Genomic DNA, 15051 nt, shown 5'->3' with positions numbered 1-15051 from the left:
ACATACGTCTTACAGTGTGTCAAAAAGTAATTAGCGAATTGCTTTCGTTTATGATTACTTCACTCAAAAACTTAAACTTAAAACTTAAATAAATACTCCCAAAAAAAGTTTTTCAGTACCTATTTACAGATATAAATGCAAACTTTATCTAACAAGCTAATATCGTCAAATGCTAATTGTCATACAATCATTCATTCATTACAAGTATCAGGGCTTTCTTAAAGGCCCTTACAGGCCTTTACTCATGCAGTGATTGGCCCTGTCTGTTGGTTCTCTACTCTGCACCGAGAGGTTTTTCTCTGGGAACTCTGGTTTTTTGATTTGTCAATTTACAGTGTCCCTAATTAGTGCACCAGATCAAGAAGATTAGACACTTAAAGAAAAAAAAAAAAAGAAACCTTTCCTTTCCTTTTATCCCGCAGCTATGGTGACGTAGTACCTTCATCAGTGCTTGGTAAACTCGTGGGTTCAGTATGCTGTGTGTCCGGTGTCGTGCTCCTTGCGCTTCCAATTCCTATTCTACAGGAAAAACAAGTTCCGTGCACTCTGGAATCTGTGACGTCAAGAAAACGACAGAGACAAGAAAATTCTGTGAAAGAGTGCGCATCTTGTTTGGAGGAAAACCGCTGCAACCAAGGGACGGAAATAACCAGGATCAGTGAAAAGTGTAAGGATCTGGAAAATGGAGACGTACCAAAAGAATATAATCGCATATGACTTTATAAAGGAAAATGGAATTCGTGTATTCCGGGGCCATTCAGAGGTTACAAAGTGCTACAACGCTTATCAAAGTGTGAGTTTTCTCAACATCGCTCAAGCAAAATTCCATGCACGCTGGAATATTTAACTTCACCAAAATGACGGAAACAAGAGAAGAATCCCAAGAGGTGCGCATATTGTTATGTTTAGAGAAAATCAGCTGCGAGCAAGAAACGGAAACAACGGATATCAGTCCATGATGAGTGAAAATGGAGATGTAGCAAATGAATACAATCGCGTATGATATTACATTTGCTTGGTGATAATAGAGGCCTTAAACGAGGACTACGACGACGACGACGGCCACGAGAACGTTGTCTAAAAATATTATTTGCCGTTAGAGCGGTTTTCAATTGAGTGTCGAAAGTAATTAGCAAATTGCTTTGGTTTTGCATTACGTCACTCAGTGATTGGTTCAAAGTTCTCGCACCAAATTTTTAACCAATCACAAGTGAAACCAAAACCAATAGTGGCTCGTGAGTGCACATTTTCCCGCGCTTTGTGTCGGCTACCCGTAATTACTTCGAGTTTTGATTGGTTTACTGGATTGCCTCCGTCCTTTTTTGATTGGCCAAAGTAAAAACTTTGGTTTTACGGTGGTTTTACGACACTCGATTGAAACTTGCTCTACTGTAATAATTGTGCGATTAGTCTAAGTCACTCGGCTTAGAAAGTGCGAGTCCACATTCCAAGATTAAAATTGGTGAAAACGGTGCTGACATTTTGAGAGAGAAAAGACCATTTTCGAATTCTCACAGCTTGACTGGATCTAGCATGAAATGGAGGCTAATGCGGGCAAATTAATTTGCGTGAGAAAAGATTTCCCTGCATTAGCCTCAATTTCATGCTAGATCCAGTCCAGCCGTGAGAATTCAAAAATGGTCAATTGAAAATTCATCTTCCGGCTGCTCTCGTCCTCCACATGACCTCAAATTTGAACTTTTCACGTCGTTGTCAAGACGAGAATGGCAAATAAATGTCTCAAAATGTAAAACGCACGTGCAGGGCGTGCAGAACTATTGTTTTGCTAATTAAAACTATTGTTACATGGCGTTCTCGAAACCGTCGTCGTCGTCGTCTTTCTTTAATGAACCTACTACATGAAAACCTACCGTTGTATGAGGAGCACGGATGGTAAAGTCGGTTAGCACACGGTCTTGGTGCAAGACGTCCCAAGTTCGATTCCTGGATTTCACATCTTTGTTTCGACTTTTTTTTTTTTTTCAGTGTAGCTTAAGTAGCTTTAACTACCCGTAAAACGGAGCACTGGTGGAGATGGGGGAAGTAAAATGAGCGCACCGTCGACCTCAGATTTGCCAAATGAATTATTGTTACGAGTTACAAACGTTAAATATGGTCGCTTTACTTTTCATGTATACGGCGTCGGACAGTTGGAAGCTATAAGGTGCCCCTATGCTTATCGAAATACCTGCTTGGTGAAGTTTTAAATTTCAATTTAAAAGAGCTTGAAATTCAATCTGCCAAAGAGAAACTTTATATGGGCGAAGGACAGTTCATTTTTAATGTTTTCAGTATATTCTATTTTTGTTGTTGTTCTTGTTGTTGTTCAGAAGTCCGCCCTTATCATATGACTAGTTCCGTGAGCGGGCAACATGAACCAAATCCCGTGCTGTGATTGGCTACCTGAGTGGGCAACATGGAGCTATTTTGCCCGCTATTGCCAAGCTTGTTCGGTGAAGATGGCTGGATACTGGCCTCGTTCTTTTGTGCGTGTTTATGGACCCGAGACGAAGTCAAGGCAAAAGAAGAACTTGGCCAATATCCAGCCATTTTGACCTCAGGCTTGGTCAAAAACCATATTTATATGTACTCACATTCAACTTCCCGTAAAATAAACAAGGGTCTTCTCCAAATTGAAGGTTGAAAAGGCTGGCGAGCATATAGTAAAAAACAAGTTTCAAAATTCCAGCCGTAAACTGAGGGCCCTTACCAAAAGTCAGAACTGGTCAGCGGGGCGGGTCAAGACAGTTTGAAAACGAGGCTTCTTTCGAGACTCTTCACTAAAAACTCATCACTGATATGTACACTATGCAGAACTAAACTGATTTGGCAGGACAGTTCTAGCCTCAGTTGTTCAAAAGGTGGATCGCGCTATTAACAGGATAAATCACTATTCAGCGCATAAACACTACCAAGACCAATAGGCCTTTTGCAACTAACGATCACATGGTACAAAATCCGCCATGCTGGAGGGCAAGCTCATTATTATTCTCCCACTGGGACATTAAAACAAAGAGATCTGAACCAGTCAACCTTGACTTGTCTTTCTTTTAATGTCCCAGTGGGGGAATAATAATGAGCTTGCCCTCCAGCATGGCGGATTTTGTACCATGTGATCGTTAGTTGCAAAAGGCCTATTGAGTTATCCAGTGGATACCACTATCCGACCTTCGAACAACTGGGGCCTGATTAATAGTGGAATTCTCTTTACAAGTAGACTGGTCTGGCCCGGCGAGTTCTGACTTATGGCAACCGCCCTGAGATAACTTTTGTTGTCTATCGTGGCTATCGCATAAGGATTTAACTTTGCTGAGTTTATTTAAGTCTATCGAGGGCTTGCCAAGCGAACAAAAACAGTCGCTGTTAAATTAATTACATGTATTTTTAGGAGGAGATTTATTAGTTTTCATAATACTTGCAGAGACCGTGCTGCCTTTGTTAATAAAAGTACATTTTGTTGTTAGATTTATTAAGAAAACATGCCTTCCATTTAAAAGAATAGTTATAGACCCAAAGTATACTTGTATAATTGCTTGTCGAGGAAGTCGTGGTTTGTATAGTAAGCGGCCGTTTCTCTCGACTGCGTGACAAAACGCGATTTTAAGGGACTTGGGATCTACGACGGCGACATCGAAGAAAACATTCATCTCAAAATATAACTTCGCAGTATCGTGAATCTTTCGCAATTAAGAAGCAGACGGCTGTTTGCCGCTTGCTGTTTCTCGTAAACCCGATGACGCTTGCTAAATCTCTCTTTTATTCGTACGAGACCTGTAAAACCTTTACCGGTTGCTGGAACTTATGAACCGATCAACTCGAAACTTCAACATCCCACTCCCCACCCCCCCCCCCCCCTTCCCGGGCAAAACCAGGGCATTTGAACTTTTGAAGATTTGATCGTTCAAATTCCGCCCCCTCGGGCCAAAATGGTGTTCAAATGCCCTACTAAAGAACAATCGTCGTCGGCTCCTGCCGTCTTAATAAAGACCTTTTGAAGACCTTTTAAGTAAGCCAATCGCTCACAAATGCTACATCTCTTCCTTTAAACTCTTCCATGTCATCCAAACACGTGTTTTATAGATATTAGCGACTTCGGCGCCCCAAAGAAAAAATCATTTGAAACCTAACACTTCCGGTTCAATTTCCCCACCCCACGCAGGCAAAGGTCAAATTCCCCACTCCCCGGGCACAGAGGATAATCAAATACTCGTGGTTTGCCCGGGAATGATGGGGGGAAGGGGGGGGGGGGGGGGGAGATGTTGAAGTTTCGATTTGACAGGCGCATTAGGCCCGTTTTAAACGTCTTATTTCACACGTGCCGAATCTAATGCAAATGAGAAAATCTATTTAGATTCAACACATGTGACATGCAACGTTTACAATCTTTGCTTACGGGTGTTAAGGTGTTAAGTAAGCACTATTTGAGATGCTGCTTACACATAGATCAATAGTACTCATTCGAAATAGTATTTTTAGGGTATTCCATTTGGGTAGACGTAGTCCATCGGGGTAGTCCAGTCAGTGTTTTGTCCACCAAATTTCGAATTTTCAAAGCATCATTAGTTTAAGAGATTATCTGGAATATCGCATTAAAATTTTCAGAAATAACTCATTATGCAATGCCTTTTCAATGTTCAGTACTTTATTTTCGGCCGACTGATTAGAAAATGATAGCCTTATAGACATGCTAATGGCAAAAATGTTAGCAAAGGTTGTAAACGTCGCATTTCACATGTGCAGAATCTACCGTAATGCAAATGAGCGAACATAATAGATTTTTCTCGTTTGCATTAGATTCGACACGTTTAAAACCGACCTAAGTTCCAGCAACTGGTCAAGGTCTTACAGGTCCCTTACAATTAAAAGAGAGATTTAGCACGTTACATCTTGTTTAGCGATGCTAATGCTAAAGCTCTCTACAACGGGTGTAGACGAAACATGGGGTAGGCATGGCCTACCCTGTGGCCTACTCTATGGCCTACCTTGTGGCCTACTCTATGGCCTTTTTGTGACCCTGTGGCCTACTCTATGGCCTACCGGTGGTCAAATAAAAAAAAAAGGCAGAGTATTGCCACAAATCTTTTAACGTTAGGACTGTCTCACCAACGAGTTTCTGCTGCTGTTTTGGGAGCCACCGTTTGATCAGTATTAACCTACTGATAGAACAAGGAATCGAGGAGCAGAATGTCAGATAAACTCAACTTGGGAAACATCATCACGACTAGTCCGACTATTGCGTGACAGTAAGGAAAACCAGTGGTCGTTGTGGACTGGGGTTCCAATTTCTTTTTGAAATGCGGTAGATGTCTGCGGACGGCTTGGACGTCAGGGTAGGTACTTGGTGTCTCTTTTTCTATTGTTTCAATTTTTTTTAAACAAGGTATAAAACGTCCAATTACCCTAACCTAACCCCAACGCTGATTTTGTCGAATTCCTTGGTATTTCGCTGCAACGATAATTTTGGAAAGTTTGGTTGGAGTGCTTTCTCTTTCCTGGAATCGACATAATCAAATGCACAAAAGATCGTGGGAACACTGAGCAGTGATTGGTTGTAGGTTATATGCATAATTTTTGGGCAAAAACTGAACGCTTCTACCGGGTTACATTTGAACGATTGGTTTCAAAATGTTATATGCAGGACATTTGTGACATTTCGGTTTAGACTTACTAAATTTTTTCGCACTTGTTAAAACAGAAATATGTCTTACTTTACATACCTCACGTCCGAGCCGTCCGCAGACATCTACCGCGTGTGAAAAGCGAGGTTTCAAAAAGAAATTGGAACCCAGTCCACAACGACCGCTGGTTTTCCTTACTGTCACGCAACAGTCGGACTAGTCGTGATGATGTTTACCGAAAGTTGAGTTTATCCGGCATTCTGCTCCTCGATTCCTTGTTCTATCAGTAGGTTAATATTGGTCAAACCGTGGCCGCCAAAACGGCAGAAGAAACTCGTTGGTGAGACAGTCCTAAAGTTAAGAGATTTGCGGCAATGCTCTGAGTAGGCCACAGGGTAGGCCATGACCCCATGTTTTGTCTACACCCTTCTATATGCCCCGTGACCCGCAGCCGGTCAAAGGTTTTTTAGGTCCCGTGCAAATTATATGCCATGAATCGTATGACCTCGGCATTATTTGATTAAGGAGCGATTCTAGAATACTCGAGAATCCTCTGAGAGCGCGTTTTATTGAATTTGACACCATTAACGAATGTCTACATCAAAACACAGTAGCATTGGATTTGTAGTTGGAATAAATAACTCCCGTGATTGGCGAAAGGAATTGTTTCCTTATCAATTTATGCAAAATCGGTGACCCACCTCACTATTTGGGAAGCTCAAAAGCAAACAAGCTGCGAGATTTCTGCTTCTCAACGCCGTCAAAAAGGTTCCATTCGTCTCGACATTTCCACAAAACTCTTCGATCAAATTTTAAAATGGCCGCTTTTCATTGGTAACCATGCCACCTCCACCTCGGTACTGCTGGCCTCAAGAAGCTCAGGCGCATACAGCCACGGTTCAAATACAGATCGTACAAAATTTGTGATTAACTCATTTCCTTTATTAGAAAAATTTGACGATTTGAAGATCTTATCTGCGACACGTGAAATACACTTTGGATTAAGGTATGCTGTAGAATGCAAAAAAATTAGGATACCAATACAAACAATAATGTAATAGCAACTTATTGGATAAAGCTGAATCCGCCTAATGTAAGCTTAACTTTTATTACAAATTAAGAGAAAGAACATCGGATGGATGGATGGTGATTATATTATAGCAAAGCCTTATTCAATGAAAGGGTTGGTGGTTGATTATCCATTCAAAACATAATCTGAAGAGTTTCGAACATAATTCAACCTTACTGTTTTTTCGAGGGAGGTGGGGGGTGGGGAGCCCAAGGGGAGCCCTACTGTGTCACACAACGTCGTTCGTTTAGCAGTTTTTCACTATAAGGCGATTTGTATCAAATAGTTTGTAATATCATTTTTGACGACTGATGGTGTAGTTGTTGTTGTTGTTGAAGTTCATTTTCTTCTGAAATGTCAACTTACATAGAATAATTTAATTATTCCATGTAGTATATAATTATTATTTTAGAGAATATAAGAGAAGGGAAAGGGATGAATATTTGGAATCAATAATAAAATAATAACACTAGCCATAAATAATTAGGGTAACAATGATTATTCAAAATCAAATTACAATAACTTCTCTATAAACTGCGCCAAAAATCCAATTATTGGATTTTTAGAGCAGTTTATAAAAATTAGCTTATTTCCAAGTCATACCCAGTCAATCAAACTGAGTTATTTTGCATCATTTTATTTTGTTCATTCTGAATAAAGGACTTGAGGTTAAACAATTCTCAAGATAAGCTAGAAATTTATCATTGTTTACTTTTAAGTATAAAAGCAACATTGATGGGAGAATGATGAGAGACTCTGAGAGGAAAGCAAATGCAATTGTACACTGATACTTTGTTAGATTCTCACAAAGCTATATGTCCCCAGAGAAAACCAGGTAGCTTTAAAACAAATAAATTTAGATATAACACATTTCAAATATAAACATTAAACAGATAGAGATAAAAATGCAATAAAAAATTGTTACAATTTGCACCTTATATTTACTTCAGTACCAGTCTTCCATTGATTTTTTTAATGCTCATTATTATTATTATTATTATTATTATTATTATTATTATTATTATCATTATCATTATCATTATCATTATCATTATCATTATTATTATTATTATTATTATTACTTCTCTTGATTATTACTTCCCTTGTGGAGTTTGAATTGTTTCTTTCAGATTATTAAAAGTGGGATGCCTCTGAACTAACTTGAAAGCTCCGTGCACTTCCACTATGAAAAAATCATTTAAATTCGAGCTTAGAAGATTCATATGATTCATTTCTAGGATAGCCATGCTCTAAGAAAGAACCACACACGAGTGTTGTAAATGGTTGTGTTTTAAACAGATAGAGATAAAAATGCAATAAAAAATTGTTACAATTTGCACATTATATTTACTTCAGTACCAGTCTTCCATTAATTTTTTTTAATGCTCATTATTATTATTATTATTATTATTATTATTCGATTTTCTCCAGTTCTCTGGTGTTTTTCTGCGTCTTTTCAGCCATGTCACGCCAACAGTGCTTCCCCCTGCTTACAGACACAGCTCTTTTCGTGAGATGTGAGCAGTACCAAGTATGGCTAACAACTGTGCACTTCCAAAAAAATCAGACAGTCGACTTAACTTCCTATACCAAACCTTTGCATTCTTAGAAACAGTTCCAAGTGCACCAATCATGCTGGGTATTACTACCACTTTCGGGGCTCTGTTACTTCTTTTAACTGCAAGCACTAGTTCTTGATACCTTTCCTCCTCCTCCTCCTCAGTAGTCAGGATATTTTGGTCAGCTGGCACAGCTATGTCAATAAGTGTCCATTTCCGTGTGTCTTTCTGGCACTACAGTAATATCTGGTCGATTGTGCTTCAGCCTCTTCTGTGTTCCAATTTATCCTCACTTCTCCATTCTCTGCAACTTTTAAGGGTTGATCTTTGTACCTCTTGATAGTATACTCTAACTCATACTTTCTACACAGCTCCCAGTGTACCCGATTCAGTGTACCGGGTACAATGTAATAATTTACCAGGTACTGTACTGTACCGGATTCTTCCAGTTTATTATTATTATTATTATTATTATTATTATTATTATTATCACTTCAATTTGACGTAGCATCCTTTAGCCGGAGCCATTTATTGGTACCAGGTGGCTTATGGACTCCTCATATATCCATGACCTTTCTGATTTAATTTGTGCTATTCCAGGCAAACAAGTAAGCTTTCTGTATAATTAATTAAAATAAAAATAGTAATAATGATAATGATAATGATAATAATAATAATATTTATTATTATCATTTTTAATACTTAAGTGTATAATTAATATTATTTGCTTTTCCACACAACCTACATTTGCTGGCTTGAGCCTAAAAGCAAGTTGCTGTCTGCAACCAAAGGTCCTAGGCCTCATTTATAAAATATCTGCCCTGTTTCTGATTATTCTCGCTCTCCCAACTAAGACAGACTTTTTGTAATGTTTCCCCAATGATTACTATACCAATCTTTTCCAAAAATCCCTTTCAATTATTCTTCTTGATACAGTCCCCAATGGCCAACAACTACTGATACAACTTCGGCAATTATTATTATTATTATTATTATTATTATTATTATTATTATTATTATTGCTATCATTAGAATTAGTACTAGTATTTGTATCTCTATAAGCCTAATACTTGTTTTAGAGTTTGGTTTTTTCAGTGTGTGTATTTTTACTGATAATTTGAAATAAATAAAGCTTATGTTCTTCTTATTATTATTCTTATTCTTATTGTTGTTATTATTATTATTATTATTATTATTATTATTATTATTATTATTATTATTATTGTTATTATTATTGTACAGCATCTGAGGCCTTGAAGGTGCTCCTGGTCTGGTCAATTACTTCCCTTGAGAGAGAGTAACAACAATAGTTCCTCTCCTGATTCCTTAAAGGGACAAAACGTTTCCTAGAAGTCTCGCCGCTCCCAACAGAGCAGTTTTCTGAATCACTTCAAGTCTGGCGGTAGTGCCAAGCTTTTCCATTTGTTTGTCAAACATATCAGAGATACAGCCCCTTAATGCTGCAATCACAACTGGCACTACAGTCACTTTCTTCAGCTTCCACATTTTCCTTCCTTCCTTCTCTATGAAGTTGGTACTTCTCTATTTTCTCCAGTTCTTTGTCTTTTACTCGCGCATCTCCTGGAATGGCGATGTCAATGATCTTGGCCTCCATCGTCGCTTATCAGCGAAGACAACGTCTGGTCCTATTATTATTATTATTATTATTATTTCATGGTTTAACATATAATACGCGCGGATTTTTTGCGAGTTGCGTAGTATTTTTCCGAGCCCCGCAGGGGCGATGGAAAATACCAGCAATGTGAAAAATATCCGCGAGTATTATATGTTAAACCATGGAATACGCTATTTATTTTTCCACGACAAAAAAGGTGATATTTTGCTTCAATGTATTTGGTAAGATTGTTTTGACAAAAATGCATCATCTGTCCTTCTGGTTCCAGTGCGAACGATGTACATGTAAACAGCACAAAAAGCCAGCCAAAGATCTTTATTTGATTGGATAAACAACATGAAGAGTGACAAGCGATGACAAGCTAAATTCTCAGGCTTTGTATCGCGTTGAAAACAATTTCTTTCATTGTAAAACTGCGGTTCCGTCCGTATTTGCTCTGTTCTAAACCTGACAAACCGGGACACTACAGTGTATTACCATCTCATTGGGCGTTCTCTTGACCAAATATGGTAAAATGGCGTAATAGTTGAATAATAATAATACTAATAATAATAATAATGTTATTATTATTATTACTGTTATTATTATTATGATTATTATTGTTATTATTATTATCATCATAACATGAATTATAATTATTATTGTTATTATTAATGCCACAAGAGGAATCTTTTTAGTGAAAAAAAAAAAAAAACATCTAGGAGAACAATAAATATTACGAGAGTGAGTCCTAGTACTTATACAGAACACGTGTCGCCTAAACTAAACACAATGACACTCTGATGATTCTCCTGTAGCTCAGCTGTGGGGCATCCAAATTATTAAGAGGACCCGAAGCTCATTGGTTACTTTGAAATCTTATTCAGGAACACTTAGTATGGTGGAGTCATCATCGGCACCATCCTCTAGGTGCCCCTCCCTATAGAGCGTTTTCACGTGACGTCACGGCGGCTATGTTGGTGTTCCAAAACAAAGAAATGGCGGCCATGATGGTGAACCATACAAATCCTCCGGGAATTGAACTCTATTTTTATGCAAATACTCTCCTTTGCTTCAGTAATCCAATATGGCTGCTGGTCAATTGAGTGAAAACGCTCTATTTTCATGTCCAGGCTAGTCTGCTTGACCAAGCTCAGATCTGCATATGTCTCAGGGGTCAGCGAGGCATGCTTCTCCAAGCTTCTCTGTCATGAAAAAGATGTCACATTAGCAGCATTGATGATAAATGCACACCTGAGAGCATTTCAGACAAAGGCATATCATTATTCAAACTATATGTTTTTTGTAAGCTAAATTTATAAACATTTTGTTATTGTGTTGCCCTTGTGTAAGTGTAAATTTCCAGCAAATAAGCCTTGAATTTTATACCTGAAGATAATCGCTTGGCCACCCTAATAATAGCCTGTGTACATCCGCTTCCTCCCCTGGAAAAAATCAGGGAGAGTCGTCTCTCTCCCCGATTTTTTGTAAGCGTACGTGACGTCATAACCCAAATTTCTCGCATGGATAGATTTCCCAAAAAATCTTACCCATGGTGCTCCGCTGGCGCGCTTCGCGCGCCTGAGCGTCGCTATAAGCTTTTAAGAAAAACAAGGCGGGCCTCATTACTATTCTTTACATAAAGAACTCTAATTGAGAGTTGCAGGGATGGCGCAGTGGTGAGAACACTCACTTTCCACCAGTGGGGCCCGGGTTTGATTCCCAAACTAGGCGTCATATGTGGGTTGAGTTTGTTGGTCCTCTTCTCTGCTCCGAGAGGTTTATCTCCGGGTACATCCGGTTTTCCCCTCTGCTCAAAAAACCAGCATTTGATTTGAGTCGATTTTAATTAATTCGTTAGTGTCCCCATTTAGTGCCCTTGTGCTAAATCAGTGTTTTGAAAGGCTGTTAGGACATGAATTATTTATGAGTTCTTGAAGTAGCGTGATGATAAATACATGTTGTAAGAAGAGAGGGGATAATTAAGCACGGACAAAGCAGAACAATAGCAATTTGAGAACACGAAAAGGTAGGTGGTGTGGTCCAGAGCTTAGGGCGTTGGGCTGCATGCGGTTGCCGCGGGTTCAAATCCCGTCCTGTGGCCTGTTTCTCAAAAGTCCCGAAACTTTTCGGGCCTATTTCGGGTGTCACAATTCCCTTTATATCTTCGCAACGCCGAGGTTCTAAGCCATCAAACTTCGCAATCCTCTTTGTTTTTCTTACATCAAAAACATGTTAAAGGATCAGCGTTTCAAAATAAGCAGATTGCAGTTTGACGACTGGCTTTTCGGGCCCGAAAAGTTCTCGGGACTTTCGAGAAACAGGCCCCTGGATTTCCCGAAAACTTTTCGGGCCCGAAAAGCCATGTGTGAAACTGCCAACCGCTTATTTTGGAAAAGCGACCTTTTAAGATGTTTTCAAGCTAACTAAAAGAAATGTCTGTGAAGTTTGACGACTTAAATCCTCTCCGTTCTTTAGATACAAAAGGAATTGTGACACCCGAAAATGCCCCGAAAAAGTTTCGGGACTTTCGAGAAACGGGCCCCAGATCTCTGTTTTGGATTTGTTTCCGGTTGTCCCGGTATGAACTCTACCACCAGGATTTTCGACAGTTTTGTAAAGTAGCGGATATATTTTTGATAGCACCAGACGTGACGAAGGCGCGATCTACCTAGTGGGGTCTAGGGGCATGCTCCCCCGGAAATTTTTGAAATACACTCAGAAGCGCTGTATCCAGTGTTTCAGTCTGGAACCCAAGAATCAGTTTCCCAGGAAAGTCTGGAGTTCACACGAATTCTCTTTAAAAAATAGTAAAAGAAATATATAATAATAAAAAATAAAGCAAACCACTCAAATTTTGGTATCAAAGTACCTGACATGGAATGGGAAACGACCGGACGAAACGTCAAACAAAAACCCTGTACCATGCTTTGTAAATAGCCATCTGGTTGCTTTCTGCCAGTGGGGTTTCTTAATGATAATAATGTTTCTGTTGAGTTTGAATTGTTTCTTTCAGATTATTAAAAGTGGGGTGCCTCTGAACTAACTTGAAAGCTCCGTGCACTTCCACTATGGAAAAATCATTTTAATTCGAGCTTAGAAGGTTCATGTGATTCATTTCTAGGATAGTCATGCTCTAAAAAAGAACCGCACGCGAGTGTTGTAAATGGTTGTGTTTGGTAAGATTAAAAAGAGGCAATTCATCGCCCCTGACAGAGTTGTCAAACGCTTTTTAAAATTAAAATGTAGATTTTGAGTACAATTACTATGCCCAAATTGCACTGAAACGGTGATGGGTTTTAATTGTCAGTTTACTTTAAGCTCAATATGGTCAGAAGGTACTCTGTTCCTTCAATAATTAAACCTTTTCCCGTGTTTTGCGGCATTTGCAGCATTCAAAAATAAGAAGAAGAATAAGAAAAATAGTCTTAATTGCACTTTTCTGTCGCCGTCATTAAGGGATGATTTAGCGAGAACGTAGTAAAATTAGTCCTTCTTCTGTTTAAACGAAATTGAACTTTTAACAAACAGCTCTGTAGCTGGTGTTGGTTATATATACGATCTGCAAATATTAATGACTTCCAACGGTTCCTTTGATTCATTCAAAGCAGTCTTCTCAGAACTCGAACGGATTATGGAGTAGTAAAATGGAATAACAACTGTAATGTGATGGTCATTTCAGAGGCGGCTGACGCAAGACAAGGCATTTTGTTGGAAATGGATAAAAGAGATAATATTTAGTTTGCACACATTCTGGAATACAGGTATAAACATACCGTTGTAATAATGCTCCGAACTAAAAAAGCTGACAAGTTGAGGGAACATCCATCTTTCACTGAAGAGCTTTCTCTCTTTTTGTTCTTCTCTGGTTTGGTGTTGATTCTTTCGCGGATGCTCGAAATGAATTCTTGTCCAAAGCGAGGGAACGTCTGGTCCCTATTTCAGTCAGTAACTCTGTTATCTGTACCCTCTAGCGAGGAAAAGTTTGGAGGAGGAATGTGCCCCACTGATTGTGGCGGCGCGATGTCAAAACACTTCGTACGTGTTGCAAACGCTGCAACTGGTTTCACAAACGTTCTTTGCTTCGTGAATTCGAACCAGCATTATAAAAAGTTACATGATTCAATATACGCGCTCAACGCTGTTGAAATTGCCACGCCCCCGGTCTTAAGAATTCCTCAGTGCCACAAGCAAGATAGATAGTGACAAATAGCTCACTGTAAAACTACTATTACTGAAGAATGCTTCGATGAACATATATATTCATTTACCCAAACTGTATGTATGAGGACGAATTTGGAATTCACGCTCATGTTCTTGTTGCCAAAAGCAATCCTTTGTGATTCGATCTGTGCGCGGTTGAAAAGAAAAGAAAAAGAAAACTAAGACAAAAAAAAAAAAAAAAAAAACTGGTAGAATAGCATGTGGAACATCTTCTCATATAGCAATTACACAGGAACCGAATAACTTCGCCTTCGTAATACAGATTTTGGTGGCATTCGTAACACCTTCGGACGTAATATGCGCAGTAGCAATAACTCGGCTTGCTTTTAACATGTTCGGACCAACAGTAATGAACCATATCAGATAGTGCCAGGAGAAAATATTCAGCTGTTTTGATGCTTCATTTGGATTGATTGTAGTAAAAAAATAGGTTTTTTTTTACAAAACCTTCGTTTGACAATAAAAAAAATTGCGGCAGAACATTTCTTAAGAACATTCTAAGATCTAAAAAGCTAAAAAGTTGAATAAAAATCGACGACGTTTCGACGTTACCATACGTCCTTATCAAGTCACGTCGATTTTTATTCCACTTTTTAGCTTTTTAGATCTTAGAATGTTTTTAAGAAATGTTCTGTCGCAATTTTTTTTGTCAAAAGTTTGTGTCAGTCACTTCTTTTCCCTAAAACCTTTGTTGAAAGGTGTTTGAGTTTTGTTGTATGAAAGCCAAATAAATCCTCCAAATTGGGAATTCCATCTTTTTACTACTTAAGCTTCGGGGAAATTTAAGTCGCCTATCGACAGATAAATAGTCAATTTGTATTTTTTGTTTTTAAAGAATTGATCATAAATTTTCTTTTAATAACTTAATAAAAAATAAAATGCTCCCAGCAGCAATTGCTAATTGATATAAGCAGATGATGACATCGTATAATGGAAGTTCGAAGCTGTAGTTATTAAAGTCATCAG

At 38.6% G+C, this 15051-nt stretch overlaps 2 protein-coding genes across 7 annotated transcripts in view; both read left to right on the top strand.

Annotated features, from left to right (window-relative positions):
- The window catches only part of LOC138011787 (A-type voltage-gated potassium channel KCND2-like), a 29612-nt gene extending 26012 nt beyond the window's left edge, over nucleotides 1-3600 (top strand). For all 5 annotated transcript variants that reach the window (XM_068858980.1, XM_068858979.1, XM_068858976.1 and 2 more), the window contains one exon: nucleotides 423-3600. In XM_068858980.1, coding sequence (XP_068715081.1) covers nucleotides 423-717 — 295 coding nt within the window. In that variant the 3' untranslated portion in view covers nucleotides 718-3600. The remainder of the gene's footprint in view (nucleotides 1-422) is intronic.
- Nucleotides 3601-6521: 2921 nt separating this feature from the next.
- The window catches only part of LOC138011786 (A-type voltage-gated potassium channel KCND3-like), a 47936-nt gene continuing 39406 nt past the window's right edge, over nucleotides 6522-15051 (top strand). For both annotated transcript variants that reach the window (XM_068858972.1, XM_068858968.1), the window contains exon 1: nucleotides 6522-6624. The gene's annotated coding sequence lies outside the window, so the exon portion shown is untranslated. The remainder of the gene's footprint in view (nucleotides 6625-15051) is intronic.

This window comes from Montipora foliosa, chromosome 7 (assembly GCF_036669935.1).
Source record: "Montipora foliosa isolate CH-2021 chromosome 7, ASM3666993v2, whole genome shotgun sequence".
NCBI lineage: Eukaryota > Metazoa > Cnidaria > Anthozoa > Scleractinia > Acroporidae > Montipora > Montipora foliosa.
This window is presented reverse-complemented; position numbering and strand designations above follow the sequence as displayed.